Source organism: Nyctereutes procyonoides, unplaced genomic scaffold, assembly GCF_905146905.1.
Source record: "Nyctereutes procyonoides isolate TBG_1078 unplaced genomic scaffold, NYPRO_anot_genome, whole genome shotgun sequence".
Classification (NCBI taxonomy): domain Eukaryota; kingdom Metazoa; phylum Chordata; class Mammalia; order Carnivora; family Canidae; genus Nyctereutes; species Nyctereutes procyonoides.
In genome coordinates, this window is record NW_026575020.1 from 54,461,814 (window position 1) to 54,477,448 (window position 15,635).

The 15,635-nt window shown below is 46.7% G+C and overlaps 1 protein-coding gene across 1 annotated transcript; it reads right to left on the reverse strand.

Moving 5' to 3' along the window:
* Positions 1-210: 210 nt before the first annotated feature.
* On the reverse strand, positions 211-10,179 carry CD300LB (CD300 molecule like family member b). Its single transcript, XM_055312553.1, has 4 exons — positions 10,140-10,179; positions 3,605-3,934; positions 2,103-2,184; positions 211-1,436 (listed from the first exon to the last, which is right to left on the reverse strand). Exons 1-4 carry the CDS (start codon positions 10,177-10,179, stop codon positions 1,334-1,336), a joined length of 555 nt encoding a protein of 184 aa, XP_055168528.1. The 3' UTR covers positions 211-1,333.
* Positions 10,180-15,635: the final 5,456 nt, after the last annotated feature.

Consider the following 15,635-nt stretch of genomic DNA (forward strand, 5'->3'; position numbering starts at 1 on the left):
TTCCTGTGGGGAGCCTGTTGTGGGACCAGATCCCAGGACACAGGGATCATGACCTGAGCCAAAGGCAGACTCTTAACCACTGAGCCACACAGGAGTCCCAGCATATAGATCTTAAATCATCATTTACGCCCCTTAAAAAAAATCACATGTACACCTTTAATATACACAACTTTATTTGTCAATTGTTGCTCAATAAAGCTTCATGGGACAACAAAAGGCAACATTCCAAACTGATGTGTTTGTGTGTTTTCGCACGTGGGTGGACATGTCTCAGATGGGGCTGTTCCTCCTCATGTGAAGTGGTGCTACCTTCAGTGAGAGGACCCAAGGCCTGTATGTAAGTTGCAAAGTGACCAAGTCCATCCAAATGGATAAATGAAAAAACATCATTTATCTCAGACAATTTTAGTTATTAAAATAATCTAAACAAATGAATTATTATTATTATTTAAACATCATCATGTAGGAGAGGCAACATCCTTTCCCTCAGTTTTCCTGACTGCCCTCCCCAACCTTGAGGTGGTTTCTGAGGCCTAGCAGCCCCAAGGGAGAAGGGAACGTGGCTCCCTTGGAAGCCACAGAGAGCTCAGGGAGCCAGGACAGAGGAGGAGGAGGAGGAGGGAGAGGGAGGAAAGCCAGCCCTGGAGCTGGGCCCACAGAGCCTCCTGGTCCCTCCTCTGCTCAGGGTACTCAGAGAAGTGTCCTCCCTGGACAGAGGGGATGCCCCAGAACTAGGAACCCACACAGATTCCCCTCTTTGGGGTATGAGTGTGAGTGCATCCATCAGCGTTCTCATGGGCACAAGCCATCAAAATCCAACTCAACCGGCTTGAGAAAAAACCCTTTATGTATCAGAAGCTCAGACATGACACGTGCTGAGCTGGTCTCAGGAGTGAAGGAGACCAGGGTGTGGGCAGTGCTTCATGTCTCTGTCTGCACCCCTACTTCTTCTCTCTCTGCTTGGGTGCCTGGGCCTGTGCCCTGACTTCTTCCAGCGGAGAAGGCATGGCTTGAATTCCACCCCAATAGCTTCGACCATGAGCTTCAGCCCCATGGTGGGTAGGGTGGGACATCCCACTCTCGAAGGAGTGGGAACAAGGCCATGGCACCTCAAAAGGGGCCCGGGTTGTGTCTCTGAGCTGTGCAGATTGGGGTGGAAGGGTTCCCGGCCAGCCCCTCAGTGTTTCCTGCCTCTGTCACTGCGTCCTGAGGACCCAGAGGCATTTCTTTCACAGCCTGTGTCTCCTCTGGAAATGAGGTCCAGGGGCAGAAGGTTCTGCTCGTCCATCTGTCTAAGGGGTTGTGTCTTTGATGAGAAGATCAGAGGGCAAGTTCATATAGACGGTCTCTGCTGAGACCCCTTCAACCAAAGCACAGCAGCGACCAACAGGAGCAAGATGGGTACCTTCAGGAACACCAGGAGAATGTAGTGGTGCCTGCAAGAGGGGACAGAGAATGTAGTGGTGCCATCAGAGCCCCAGGCCCCGGGCCCATCACTCTCAGGGCCCCGACAGCGTGGGACATTGGCCAGCTAAGCAAAGTCTGCGACCGTGGACCTGGCAGGCCTACGCCGAGACTCCCCATGAGCCTTCTCAGTGGCTCAACCATCAGGGTTCCTCAGAAGGACCTTCAGCCTGTTGGTTTTGCTTTGCTCTGGGCCCACCTTCCTTTCTGATGGCGCCTCCCCGAGGCTCCCCTTCCCGAAGCGCATCTCAGCGCTGTAGGGTCACCCACGACAGGCTGCGTGCCTTTGCTGCTCCCATTAATGCCAGCTCGGGGTGACTGAACCACACTCCTGCTCTGCAGCACCCAGTGCCTTGCACCGTGGAGATTTTGTCCTCTCTCCCCTTGCACACTCTAGGTCATCAGGGCTTTTTTTCTTGACAACTGAATATAGAGAAAGATTCTGCAGAGCAGCTTCCTGGGGAGGGTGGAATGGGAGATGGGGGATGAGAGGCGACACCGGCAGGAGACAGTTGGTAAGAGGGGAGTGGCTTTGGGCCTTGACCCTGGCTGTGACAGCTCTGGCAACCTGTGAGGGCACTGAAGCAGAGCAGGAGAGGCCCCAGGTAGGGGCAGGGTAAGGACGGAGGCCTACACACCTGATGTAGGAGCCAGACGATGTCCCTGTATGGCCTCTGGTAGTTGTCCTGGATTGTAGGCTGGCCTGGGTGCTCAGAACCCCTAGACACAGGCAGAATTGGCCACAGGTTATGGGGACAGACAGGGGCTCATGCATGGCTCTTGGTGCCCTGCCAGGCCCCCTGGGGAGCTCCCCTGCCCCTGGACTGGGAAGCTTCGTCTCTGGATACAGTGCCCAGGCTTCTCCCTTTCTGGTGCGTTTTCTTCTTCTTTTAAAAAATATTTTATTGATTTATGTTACCAGGGGGCAGGTAGAGAGGCAGAGGGAGAGGGAGAGAATCTCAAACAGACTTTCCGATGAGCACAGAGCCCGATGCAGGGCTCCATCTCACTACCCTGAAATCATGACCTGAGCAGAAACCAAGAGGCAGAAGCTTAACTGACTCAGCGACCCAGGTGCCCTCTGCTGAGTTTTCTGAACCACCACTCAGTTACTTTCCATTGATTCAGATGTGGCGAGAAGAAATAAAAATGAATCAGGAGCATACACTGCAGTTGCTTCTGGGGAGAGATCTGGCTTTCCAGTTCTGTCCGCTTAGCCTTCTAGGTGGGACTTTCAGCCAGGGGGAGAACATCCCTGGTCCTTTCTGCTCAAGCAGCGCCTACTCTGGGCTCGAGGACAGATGGTTCTGGAAATGGGGTGCCCAGTTTTTGAGGTGGTAAGGAGGAGGACTCAGGAGGACTGGTGGATAAGAGAACACATTCAGGTTCAATCGTTAGCAATGGTTATGACAAATTAAACATCTTTATGGGAAACTGTGGTTACGATTTATGGTTGACTGCTTGGTCATGGATTCCTGAGACCAGCTTGGCACTGAGCATCCATGACCTGTTTTTTAGTTGAGTCCTAGGCCTGAGGAGACCCCAGGACAGTTTGAGGGGTCCCTGATTTTGGCATAATGGCCAAAGCCTTCCTTTCTCTTCACAACATCCACTGTTACGTGATTCCCTTCTTGGGTCCCTCTATCTCCTTGCTCACTCTTACGCAGCCAGGGAAAGTAGAGGACAGGGCGACTGGGGGCCCAGAGAGGAGAGGCACTGTTGAATGCCCAGAGCTACTCTGGGTTGCCGAAGTTCCTGGGGTTCAGGGCTTCCCCAGGTGTCTCTCCTGACCCTCTGTGTAGTGACGGGTCTGGAGCATGACTACCAGAGATTGACCACTACCTAAAGCGGTGCCCCAGGATCCTGTGCAGGCATCCAAGGTCCACCCATGCCAGGGCTGTTGGTCCCCAGGAGAGCTGGCCTGGGTCATGGGCAGTGTGTGTGGGGGTCCATATCCCCACTCCCACCCTATAACCTGCCAGCCCTGCATGCATCAGTTGAATACCTCAGGTGACCTCAGGGACTGTGATGAGGACACTCAGGTACTCAGCCATTTCCCTTCTGCCCTTGGGAGTGAGAGCCCCTCACTCTTTCTGTCCTGAGCATGAAGGCCTCACTGTGTAGACAAGAAAGTTCTTACCTGGGTCAATGGTCACTTTGATAGGTGCCCCAAGGTCAGGTCCAGGTTTGCTAATCCCACACCAGTAAGTGTCTGTGTCACTTTGCCTGACCTCCTTCATGGTCACTGTGAGCAAGCGCTGTCTCTGGTTGTCCCTGATGGACACATGGTCTCTCTTCACTTCTTGCTCTGATCCTTCTGTTTGAACAAGGATGTCACATGATTTCCAGTATGCTCCACGACACCACCACTTCTTGTAGGTCTCCCATCCTGGTGTATAGTGACACTGCACAGTCACTGAGCCCCCCTCTAGGCCCCTCACGGACTCTGGGCCTTGGATGGAGACACAGCCTAGAAAACAGAATCCCAAGATACAACTCTCTGGAGCCAGGCCTGGCCCAGGAGCCCCAAGGGCTCAAGTGGCCCCAGTTCTTGTGTCCAGGAACTGAGCCAGAGTCCCGGCCTTTGCAGCTATCACCTAGCTGACCCCAGAGATCCGCCTCCTCTATCCAGCTTCCCCAATACCTCCCATGGTGATAGTGTCCGACTTTTTTGGTCCTCACTTCCCTGGCCCCCTACTCACAGTGGTGACACTCTTGACTTTCTGACACTGTTTTTCCTTAGCTTTGAAACTCAGTCCTCATCCACTTTCTTCCTTCTCCAACTGCTCATCTCCAAGGCCTCTACTGATTTCTCTTCCTCCCTCTTTAAATCTTGGTGCAAAAGTGGTGTGTTGCTAAATACTTAACAACTAGCCCTTTGGGGAAGGAAATCTCCATTTGTGGCATTTTCCAATTTCTCTAGGGTAAATAGTCCCACCCCAGTTGATCTCAAGCAGTCAGTGCAATGTTACTGGACACACAGCTGTGAAGAGTGGGATCTTGTGAGCAGCCTGGCGGTCTCTCTCCAGGCCTCATTTTGTCCCACTTTATTACACCCCCATGGAGGGATTCTTCCTTTCTGTGATTTTGGCTATTGCCAACATGCTGATGATTCTCCCACTCCATGTCTGTGGCCCACATTCTCCCCTTAGCTCCAGCTTACCATTTCCAAATACACACTGTCCATCTCCACCCCAAAGTCAATCGTCACAAGACTAAATCCACCCTAAACTTGTTCTGCTTCAGTATTTCCGCTCTCCATCAGAAGGCTCACGTGGCAGATAGCAAAGGGCTGCTGGGAGTGGGAAAGGGTTAGAGGTTCGCACAAGTGGACAGGGTATTGTGCTGCTCTGGGGATAGATTCCAGTCAAGCTGACTGAATGAGAGTGGACCGACACTCTTTGTCCCTGGCAATGACCTCTTGTACCTTGATCAAATGGAAGTGAACAAGCACAGAGAAGCAGAGACGCACAGTGGACGTCTCTCCTGTCTTAGCCCCTCCTGACTAGCTTAGAGCTTCAGGGTCAGGCCAGGGGGGTGAGAGTATCTCCATGCGGCCACAGGAATCAGGTCTGTTGTACCGGGAAGGCGCACCTCCTCACGCCCTGGACTGTCTCCTCAATGTTCTTTTACTTCACTTGAGGTTTTCATTTGTGCTCGGTAGAATCCTGCCCCCCAAAGACGTTGACCTCCCAATCTCAAGAACGTGAAGTGGGGCAATTATCCTAGATTATTTAGTTGGGTCTGATGTCATCAGAAGGGTTTGTATAAGATGAAAAAAGAGTCAGTGTCAGAGTAAGAGTAATCTTCTTCCAGATTGGAAAAAGCCATGCTGCAGGAAGATGGATAAAGGGATTGTGAGCCAAGGAGCTTGGGCAGCCTCTGGAAGGTGAGCAAGCAGATTCTTCCCTAGAACCTTCAGAGGGAATACAACCTTGCCTACACTTTGATTTTAGCCAGTAAGACCATTTTGGACTTCTGACTTTAAGAACTGTAAGATGATAAGTTTTGTCATTTCAAGCACGAAGTTTGTGGTCATTTGTTACAGCAGCCATTGGAAAGAAGCTTAGCTCAGCAGAACTAACTCTACTCTAGAGAACTTGGCATCTTCATTGGTCCCGTCCTTCCCTTCTTCCTCTACAACTGATGGGTTAGCAATTTCGTTAACTCTACCTCAAAAACACTTCTCAAAATGATTTCCTTCTTTCCTCCCCTGCTGTCATAGTTCGTGATGACAGTATGACATAGCAGAAAGAGATTGAATTTGGACACAGAAAGGCACACCTACCACACATTACTTAGGAAGTCTTGGGTAAGCTACTTCGCTTCCCTGGGCCTTGCTTCTTCTCTATTTGCAAAATGGCTATGCTAATTTCCACTTTGCAGGTTGTTGTAAGACTTGGGTATGTGTCAAACTGCAGGTACCCTTTTGGGGGTTGCCCCATCAGTTGGAGCCTGTCACCACTCAGGAGCTCATCTGGTGCCCGGATCATGGCTGTAGCATCCAGAGAGGCTTCTCCAGCTCCTGCTGCACTCCATTCTCCAATGTCCTCTGCACATTACTGCTAGAGTTACATGCTGAAGTTGTCCCATCTTGGCCTCACCTGCACTTGTCATGAGCAGGATTTCAAGGTCTTTTCTACAGCCACTCCCCACTGCCTCAGAATGACTTAAAACACTTTAGTCGGGCATTCAACTTTTCTTTTCCTTCTAGATTCAATCTCTCTGTCCAGCACCATTTCCTGCTCTTCCCTGCCTTCCGCTGGACCCTATAGCCCACCCCTACTTTTCTCTTCTTCTGACTCTGATGTGCCCTCCCAGGTGCTATGTCACTGCTCATGTCCTTCCTTCTATCAGGAAACCCTTCTCTGAGCCCACCCCGCCTACAGGTCACCTTATTCCCTTTTCCAACCAGAACTACTTCCTCCCGTTTCTCCATATCCTTATAGGAACCTGAGTGCCACACAGATATTTTGTTACCATTACCAGTCTCTCTCTGTCTTCCTTACTAGGATGCTCTGCCCTGAAGGAGAGACTTTGTGTTTGTGTTTTCTCTCTCTTCCCCATTCCCAGTCCCCGTGTCTTGCACGGTATCTGGATCCTGGAAGTTACTAATAAAGTTTATGATTGTTTTTGCAAAGGAGCTGGCTGTCATGATCTTGGACACAATCATTTTGATTCTGGCATGAATTACAATTTCCATACCAGAGGCCACTAAAGTGGAAGGCTGCCAATTGCAGGGCTAATGTAATACATGGTAGACTCTGGAAGCAAATTCAAATATCACTACTGGGAGATCAGGCTAATAAATAACTGTCTACCCATACCATGGTTAAAAGAAGAAGACACATCACAAATAATAATAGGGAAGATGTCCCAGATATGTTATTATCAGGTTCTTAAAAAGTTGCCTAACAGAGTGTTTGGATTCCGCTTCTATGGTTTTTCTGCAGTGCATGCATAGAAAAAAAATAGGGCAATAGGTGTTGTAAACTCTTAATAGCGGTCTGTGCTGAAACTGGGGTTTGGGGGGGAATTTCACTGTTTAAGTCATACATTTCTAGTATGTGAAAAATGTTTATAATTACCTGACAAAAACAACTAGGAAGAGATTTTAATAATTGAAGACTCAATTAGGAAAAAAGTTGCTAAGAGACAGTAATCAGTGTCAATGAAAATCAAATACAAGAGTCAGCAGAAAGGGTCATTTTCCTTCTTAGGACAAAACAGACAACACAGCTATGATCCAAAGTTGAGGGTCAGTGAAGATGGTATTTGCCAATAATCATAAACAGGATTAGAGACGTTGTTGACTCAAAATAGGAGTTCATCAATTCCAACTTTGCAAATTTAATCTGGCAATAAAGCATTCATAATGTGATTAGGTTTGTTTAAAAAATATGTGGGAAGTTTTCATAAACACAGACTGTGATAGATGGAACTACTAATCAGTGTTTTTTTTTTTAAGATTTTATTTATTTATTCATGAGAGACACAGAAAGAGAGAGAGGCAGAGACGCAGGCAGAGGAAGAAGCAGTTTCCATGCAGGGAGCCGGACGTGGGACTCGATCCCAGGTCTCTAGGATCACACCCTGGGCTGAAGGCGGGGCTAAACTGCTGAGCCACCCAGGCTGCCCCATAATCAGTGTTTTGTCGAGAGTTGGTCTGAAGGAAAATGGAGATGCTAGGAGAGCAGTCGGCTGGAAGCAGAGCTCAGGAACAGGGCATAAAAGCATACAGCTGTTTGAATCTCAGTTTTTCCTTTCCCTGACTCTGAGATGTAACCTCTCTCCTTCTTGTCAATCCTTTGGGAAAGTTTGCCACGCACGCACAATCCTTGTGTGAATAATCTTGTGTCAAAGTCAAGAAAATAGTTGAGCTCCCTATCTGGGTTGATAGCAAGGCAATCAAGGGGAAAGCTCAGAGCAGAGGGGCTCGTGGGGGTGCGGGATGTATTAGGGGGTTTGAGCCCACCTTGTTTTGCACAGAAGGGACAGGCATCCCTGCTGGTGGCCCCATGCATCTGTGCCAGCTCAAGCTCTGAAGAGTAATTTCTGGGATACAAATCTGTTCTACTGTTCCTCCACTTACAAACACTTACGAAGTGCCCATCTATGCCAGTGCCCTACCTTCCTCTCAGGGCTGCTGCAGGACTGTGTAATGGAGCAGACAGGAACATCCTCCTGGAAGTTGAGTCATTCTGACTTCACCTCATCCACTTTCTCTCCTTTTCATTTCACAGAAGTAACCCAGAGCACCTAATGGTGGTCTGTTAGTGGGGTGGCTTTCTTGCATCACTGACTATTTCACTCCCTTCCCTCCTGAAGTTACAGAGTTGGAGGAGGAGAGACACCCTGCCCTGTCTCTGCAGCCAAGCCCGTCCTGCCCAGAGCAGGCAGAACAAAGCCAGAGAGCAGCCACTGTCATCTCAGCCTTCAACTAGGGGAGAAGACTTTTTTTTTTTATAGATTAATTTTTATTGGTGTTCAATTTACCAACATACAGAATAACACCCAGTGCTCATCCCGTCAAGTGTCCCCCTCCGTGCCCGTCACCCATTCACCCCCACCCCCCGCCCTCCTCCCCTTCCACCACCCCTAGTTCATTTCCCAGAGTTAGAAGTCTTTATGTTCTGTGTCCCTTTCTGATATCTCCCACACATTTCTTCTCCCTTCCCTTATATTCCCCTTCACTATTATTCATATTCTAGGGGAGAAGACTTTTGGGTGAGTGTGTACATATAAGGGACACTGTGTGTGTATGTGTATGCATGTGAATGCATGAGCACACAGATGTGAATGGGGGCATGACTGCATGTGAGTGTGTGCATCTGACTTCATTGTGTGGTTGTGTTGTGTGTGGGAACCCGGGCAGTTCACCCTTCCCCTTGGCCTCTGGGTGAGCTGGATATTGGGATTAAGAGAGGGGGCAGATGGGGGTTTCTGAACTCAAATGCAAAGCTAGAGTCCAGGGGGAGAGGCAGACAATCTGAACTGCTGTCTTTGGGAATTCTGGGCCATTTGGAGTCCCGCCTAGGGAGCATAGTGTTCACAGAGAAGCCGCTGCCCTCCCCATCCATCTATAGATATCAGCACGGGGCTACTCTGCCACCGATAAAATCAGCAATGGCAAGGTTAATTCTAGAATGACCCCAGATCTCGTCTATTCACATCTGATCTGCATAGCAGGGTCTCACAACATTATAGCCAGGAAGGGTGTAGAGACCTTCCATTCACACTAGAAATCCAGGTCTTAGAACAATGAGGGACTTGCCCATGTCATGTGCCGCTGTCAGGACTGGAACTCCAGTCTCCCAACTCCCTGACGAGGCCCTTTCTTGGGAATCCCTGTGGACCAGTCTGTTTTGCTAGATGGTCTGCCTCCTGGCTCATAGAGGAGGCTGTATGTGGCCCACAGATATGGCATGCAGTGTGCAAACTTTTGGACTGACCCCAATGTCTTCTCAGTGTATGCAGTGGCTTTCCACAGAGGAAAAGATACATGACCTCTTCCCATCTCCCACTTGGGTTCCTGAGCAATCTTCTCTTAAAGTCTCAGTTCCTGGGCATGCCATCCATCCAAGGGTCTTCTTATTTTGTCTTGTGTGCTTCCAACCTCATGGCCAACCAGTCTCCCCCAGGGTCCCCTGAGCACTGAGGCCCCTGTGCATGAATGCACCATCCTTTCTCAAGCCTCCATATCCTGGCCAAGCAGTCCCCTCTCTCTGAAATGCTCTTCTCCCTTCTCTGCTTGAAGGGCTGATCCCTTTAAAGGACATCAAATGGATGGTGTCTATGTGGCTGTCTGCAGCTCCTTTAGCCAGACCTGCTTGGGCCTCTGAGCACACCTCCGTCGATGCCTCATCATATCCTGTCACTGGTTGCTGTTTATTTGCACGTCTCACCCACTGAGCTGTCTGGAGTCTTCTTTTTAATGGCCAATCCTGTTTCTTTTTTCCCTTCAAGTCCTGAAGGCCTGGTGTATGTCTGGCATAAAGTAAGAACCCAGTGTTCTTAAGGAGTCCTTAAACCCCATTCAGCATTTCTGGATAAATTAACAAAGCCACCTCTTATTTCCCCAGGTACAGCACCTCCCTCTCTGCCTGGACTAGCTCTCGGCCCCCTGCCCCACCCCAGGGGTACCAGGTCCCTGGGGCCTCCCCCACCAAGCTCACCTGGGAGGCTGAGCAGGAGAAGAACTGGCTGCAGCTGCATGGTCCTGCCTCCCGGGCTCCTGGCCCCTCTGACTGACAACTGGAGAGCACACTTGGATCCCAGCTGGACTCTCACAACTCGGCCTGAGGCCACGCTTGCACTTTGTTTGTCTGGACTGCCTTTGCGTATTCTGACCCATTCACTTCCTCTTGTAGAGTATTTCCTGTCTTTAATTATTCAGCAAATTGAGTGTCATTTCTTGGAAGGGCTCGGGGAATATGTGTCTTATTACACTTTTCCATTACAAAGGAAAGAGGAGACTACATATGTGGAGTGAGGAGTGGGGAGGGGCAGGATGAGATGTATCTGCAAATGGGGCAGAGCAAAGGGCATCTGGCCTACCATGCTTTGGGTCAGGAGGTATAGTAGTCTGGGTATCAACTCCAGAAATGTTTCTCTACCACAACAATGGGTCCCAGCAGCAGGAAACAGCTCCTCCTTCCCACTCAGGTGTCACATAAGCAAGCTTGGCATACTTGGAGATGCATTTGTTCAGGTGTTATAACCAACGGCATAAAAGTGCAGGTTAGAGGACTGGACAGGCCTGGTCTCTAACCCCAAGCACCACTTAATAGCGATGATCATGGACAACTTACTGAACTTTTCTGAGTCTCAGGTTTGTTTCTATAAAATGGGCTCATAAGAGTTCTCATGGGAATTAAATGAGAAAAAGTATATGAAGCTCTGAGGACACAATCCTGGGATAGGGCTAACACCCTACATTTGTATTCGTGCCCTGGACAAAACTTCAGATGTTAGATGAAGAGTTGCGTAAAATAGGCCCAAGGCAGGAGACTGAGATAGCCTGGGTTTCCTCATTAGTAATAAGACAAATTCTAGCCTTAACTTGACATAATTTAGTTAAGATCTTGATTTATAACCCAGTAGCTAAAATTCTTGAAGAAAACCTTTGGGAAGCACATAAAGGTACTTCTTCCCTGGTGTCCAGGGCCGGCTATGGAAGGAGGAGGTCTTCCTGGAGGTTCTATAGTTGGGGGCACAATCAGAAGGGCTAAGAGGAGGAAGAAGGCTCAGACCTGTAGTGATGCAAATCATATTGTACGTAGTAATCAAAACAGTATGGGACCAGCATAAAAGCATATCGATCAGAATTGAGGGGCACCTGCCTTTTGATCTTGGGGTCATGAGTTCAAGCCTCATGTTGGGTGTGGAGATTACTTAAATAAGTAAAACTTTAAAAAACTACATAGATCAGAATTGAAAGCCTACAAAATAAACCCCTACTTATAAAGTCAACTAATGTTTGACAAGGGAGGCAAGAACAGCCAATGGAGAAAAGGATTATCTCCTTAAGAAATGGTGATAGGAAAACTGGAGAACCATTTGCAAAAGAATGAAACTGGACCCCTCACAAATATTAACTTAAAATGGATTAAGACATAAACCTAAGAACCAAAACTGTGACATTCACAGGAGAAAACGGGAAAAAAAAATCCATGACCTTGGTCTTGACAACAATTTTTGAATGTGATACCAAAAGCACAAGAAACAAAAGCAAAGATTAATAAGTAGGACTGCATCAGATTAAAAACCTATGGGGCAGCCCGGGGGGCTCAGGGGTTTAGCGCCACCTTCAGTCCAGGGTGTGATCCTGGAGACCTGGGATGGAGTCCCACGTCGGGCTCCCTGCATGGAGCCTGCTTCTGCCACTGCCCGTGTCTCTGCCTCTCTCTCTCTGTCTCTGTGTTTCTCATGAATAAATAAATAAAATCATTTAAAAATAAAAAATAAAAAAATAAAAACTTGTGCCCAGCAATAGAAACAATGAAATAAAAAGATAACCCTCAGAATGGGAAGAAATATTTGCAAATCATATATCAGATAAGGGGTGAATATCCCAAATATATAAAAAGCTCATACAACTCCCTAACAACAACAACAACATAACAACTCCTAATAATATGATTGGGCTGGGTTTTTAAGAAATATGTGGATGGGGAGTGTCTGAGTGACTCCATTGTTTGGGTGGCCGACTCTTGATTTCAGCTCAGGTCATGATCTCAGGGTCCTGGGATGGAGCCCTGCATTGCGCTCTGCACTCGGTGGGGAGTCTGCTTGAGATTCTCTCTCTCCCTCTCCCTTTGCTCTCTGTCTTTCTCATCAATCAATCTTAAGAAAATAAATAAAAAATAAAAAAATATTTGCAAAATTTTCATAAACACAGGCTGTGATGAGTGGAATTATTAATCCTGTCTAAATGTTTTGTCAAGAGTTGGTCTGAAGGAATCTTGCCTCACATTTAGATCTTTCATCCATTTTGAGTTTATCTTTGTGTATGGTGCAAGAGAGTGGTCTAGTTTCATTCTTCTGCATGTGGATGTCCAATTTTCCCAGCACCATTTATTGAAGAGACTGTCTTTCTTCCAATGGATAGTCTTTCCTCCTTTATCAAATATTAGTTGACCATAAAGTTCAGGGTCCACTTCTGGGTTCTCTATTCTGTTCCATTGATCTATGTGTCTATTTTTGTGCCAGTACCACACTGTCTTGAGGACCACAGCTTTGTAGTACAACCTGAAATCTGGCATTGTGATGCCCCCCAGATATGGTTTTCTTTTTTAAAATTCCCCTGGCTATTCGGGGTCTTTTCTGATTCCACACAGATCTTAAAATAATTTGTTCTAAGTCTCTGAAGAAAGTCCATGGTATTTTGATAGGGATTGCATTAAACGTGTAAATTGCCCTGGGTAACATTGACATTTTCACAATATTAATTCTGCCAATCCATGACCATGGACTATTTTTTCATCTCTTTGTGTCTTCCTCAGTTTCTTTCAGAAGTGTTCTATAGTTTTTAGGGTATAGATCCTTTACCTCTTTGGTTAGGTTTATTCCTAGGTATCTTGTGCTTTTGGGTGAAATTGTAAATGGGATTGACTCCTTAATTTCTCTTTCTTCAGTCTCACTGTTAGTGTATAGAAATGCCACTGATTTCTGGGCATTGATTTTGTATCCTGCCACGCTACCAAATTGCTGTATGAGTTCTAGCAATCTTGGGGTGGAAGCTTTTGGGTTTTCTATGTAGAGTATCATGTCATCGGCGAAGAGGGAGAGTTTGACTTCTTCTTTGCCAATTTGAATGCCTTTAATGTCTTTTTGTTGTCTGATTGCTGAGGCTAGGCCTTCCAGTACTATGTTGAATAGCAGTGGTGAGAGTGGACATCCCTGTCTTGTTCCTGATCTTAGGGGAAAGGCTCCCAGTGCTTCCCCATTGAGAATGAGATTTGCTGTGGGCTTTTCGTAGATGGCTTTTAAGATGTCAAGGAATGTTCCCTCTATCCCTACACTCTGAAAAGTTTTGATCAGGAATGGATGCTGTATTTTGTCAAATGCTTTCTCTGCATCTTATGAGAGGGTCATATGGTTCTTGGTTTTTCTCTTGCTGATATGATGAATCACATTGATTGTTTTACGAGTGTTGAACCAGCCTTGTGTCCCGGGGATAAATCCTACTTGGTCATGGTGAATAATTTTCTTAATGTATTGTTGGATCCTATTGGCTAGTATCTTGTTGAGAATTTTTGCATCCATGTTCATCAGGGATATTGGTCTGTAATTCTCCTTTTTGGTGGGGTCTTTGTCTGGTTTTGGAATTAAGGTGATGCTGGCCTCATAGAACGAATTTGGAAGTACTCCATCTCTTTCTATCTTTCCAAACAGCTTTAGTAGAATAGGTACGGTTTCTTCTTTAAACGTTTGATAGAATTCCCCTGGGAAACCATCTGGCCCTGGACTTTTGTGTCTTGGGAGATTTTTGATGACTGCTTCAATTTCTTCCCTAGTTATTGGCCTGTTCAGGTTTTCTATTTCTTCCGGTACAGGTCTTTACTTGCAAGCACTTACAGAGCACCCACTCACCAATGCCTTCGACAAGTTTATTATTTATTTATTTATTTATTTATTTATTTATTTTTTATTTATTTTTATTTTATTTTATTTTATTTTATTTTATTTTATTTTATTTTATTTTTATTGGAGTTCAATTTGCCAACATATAGCATAATACCCAATGCTCATTTCACCAAGTGCCCCCATCAATGCCCATCACCCAGTCACCCCAACCCCTTGCTCACCTCCCCTTCCACTAGACAAGTTTAGAGTCCCCCTAACAGGGCACACAGGTTTCCACTCCTCCACATTCTCGCTGAAGCTTGCTCTCTCTTGTCTTTTTGGTGATAGACATTCTGACAGGTGGAAGCGATGTCTCATCATGGTTTTGATTTGCCTCTCCCTGACGAGAAGAGATGTTGAGCACCTTTTAATGTACCTGTTGCCCATTTGTATGTCTTCTTTGGAAAAATGTCTATTTGGTTCCTCTGCCCATGTTTTTGTTTAATAAAAAGATTTTATTTATTTATTTGACAGAGAGAGAGAGAGAGCAAGCACAAGCAAGGGGAGCAGTGGGGGGAGAGGGAAAAGCAGGCTCCCTACTGAGTAGGGAGCTGATGTGGGCTCCATCTCAGGACTGTGGGATTATGACCTGAGCTAAAGGCAGATGCTTAACAGACTGAGCCACCCACCCAGGTTCCCCCTGTTGTATTTCTTGAGAGAGAGAGAGAGAGAGCATGAGTGCAGGGAGAGGGACGGAGAGAGAGGGAGAGAGAATCTTACTCCCCATGCTCAGTAAAGTCCAACATGGAACTTGATGAGGCACTTAATCTCATGACTCTGAGATCATGACCTGAGTCAAAATCAAGAGTCAGGGACACCTGGGTTGCTTGGGGGTTGAGCGTCTGCCTTTGGCTCAGGTTGTGATCCCAGGGTCCTGGGATCGAGTCCCGCATCAGGCTCCCTGAGGGGAGCCTACTTCTCCCTCTGCCTATGTCTCTGCCTCTCTCTGTGTCTCTCATGAATAAATAAATAAAATCATTTTTAAAAAATCAAGAGTCAGATGCCTAATCCACTAAGCCACCTCTCTCTGCCCATGTTATAATTGGATTGGCCAAAGGATACAAACTTTTGATTATAAGATGAATATATTCTGGAGACCTAATGCATAACACGGTGACTACAGTTAATAATAATTATTATACACTTAAAAGATGCTAAGAGAGCAGATCTTAAATATTCTCACCACGAAAAAGAAATGGTAGTGATGTGGCACGATGGAGATGTTAGCTAATCCCACAGTGGTAACCAATTTGCAATATGTGTGCATCAACAACACGCTGAGCCTTCATGCCACGTAATATGTCAGTTGTATCTAAATAAATCTGGAAAAAATAAAATAAACTTGGGGACCATTAAAAAATACATGTATATAGTTTGAAAATATGTATGCATATATGTGGCAACCTCATGAAGAAAACTAGGAGAAAATGAATGTAAAATTCATAGTGGTTTCCTCAGAGAGGACCTTGGGGTTTCAGAAATATTAACAGTGTTTTTTACTTAAGCTGTGAGGTGGGCTCCCGAGGGTTGAAGTGTATTTGGAA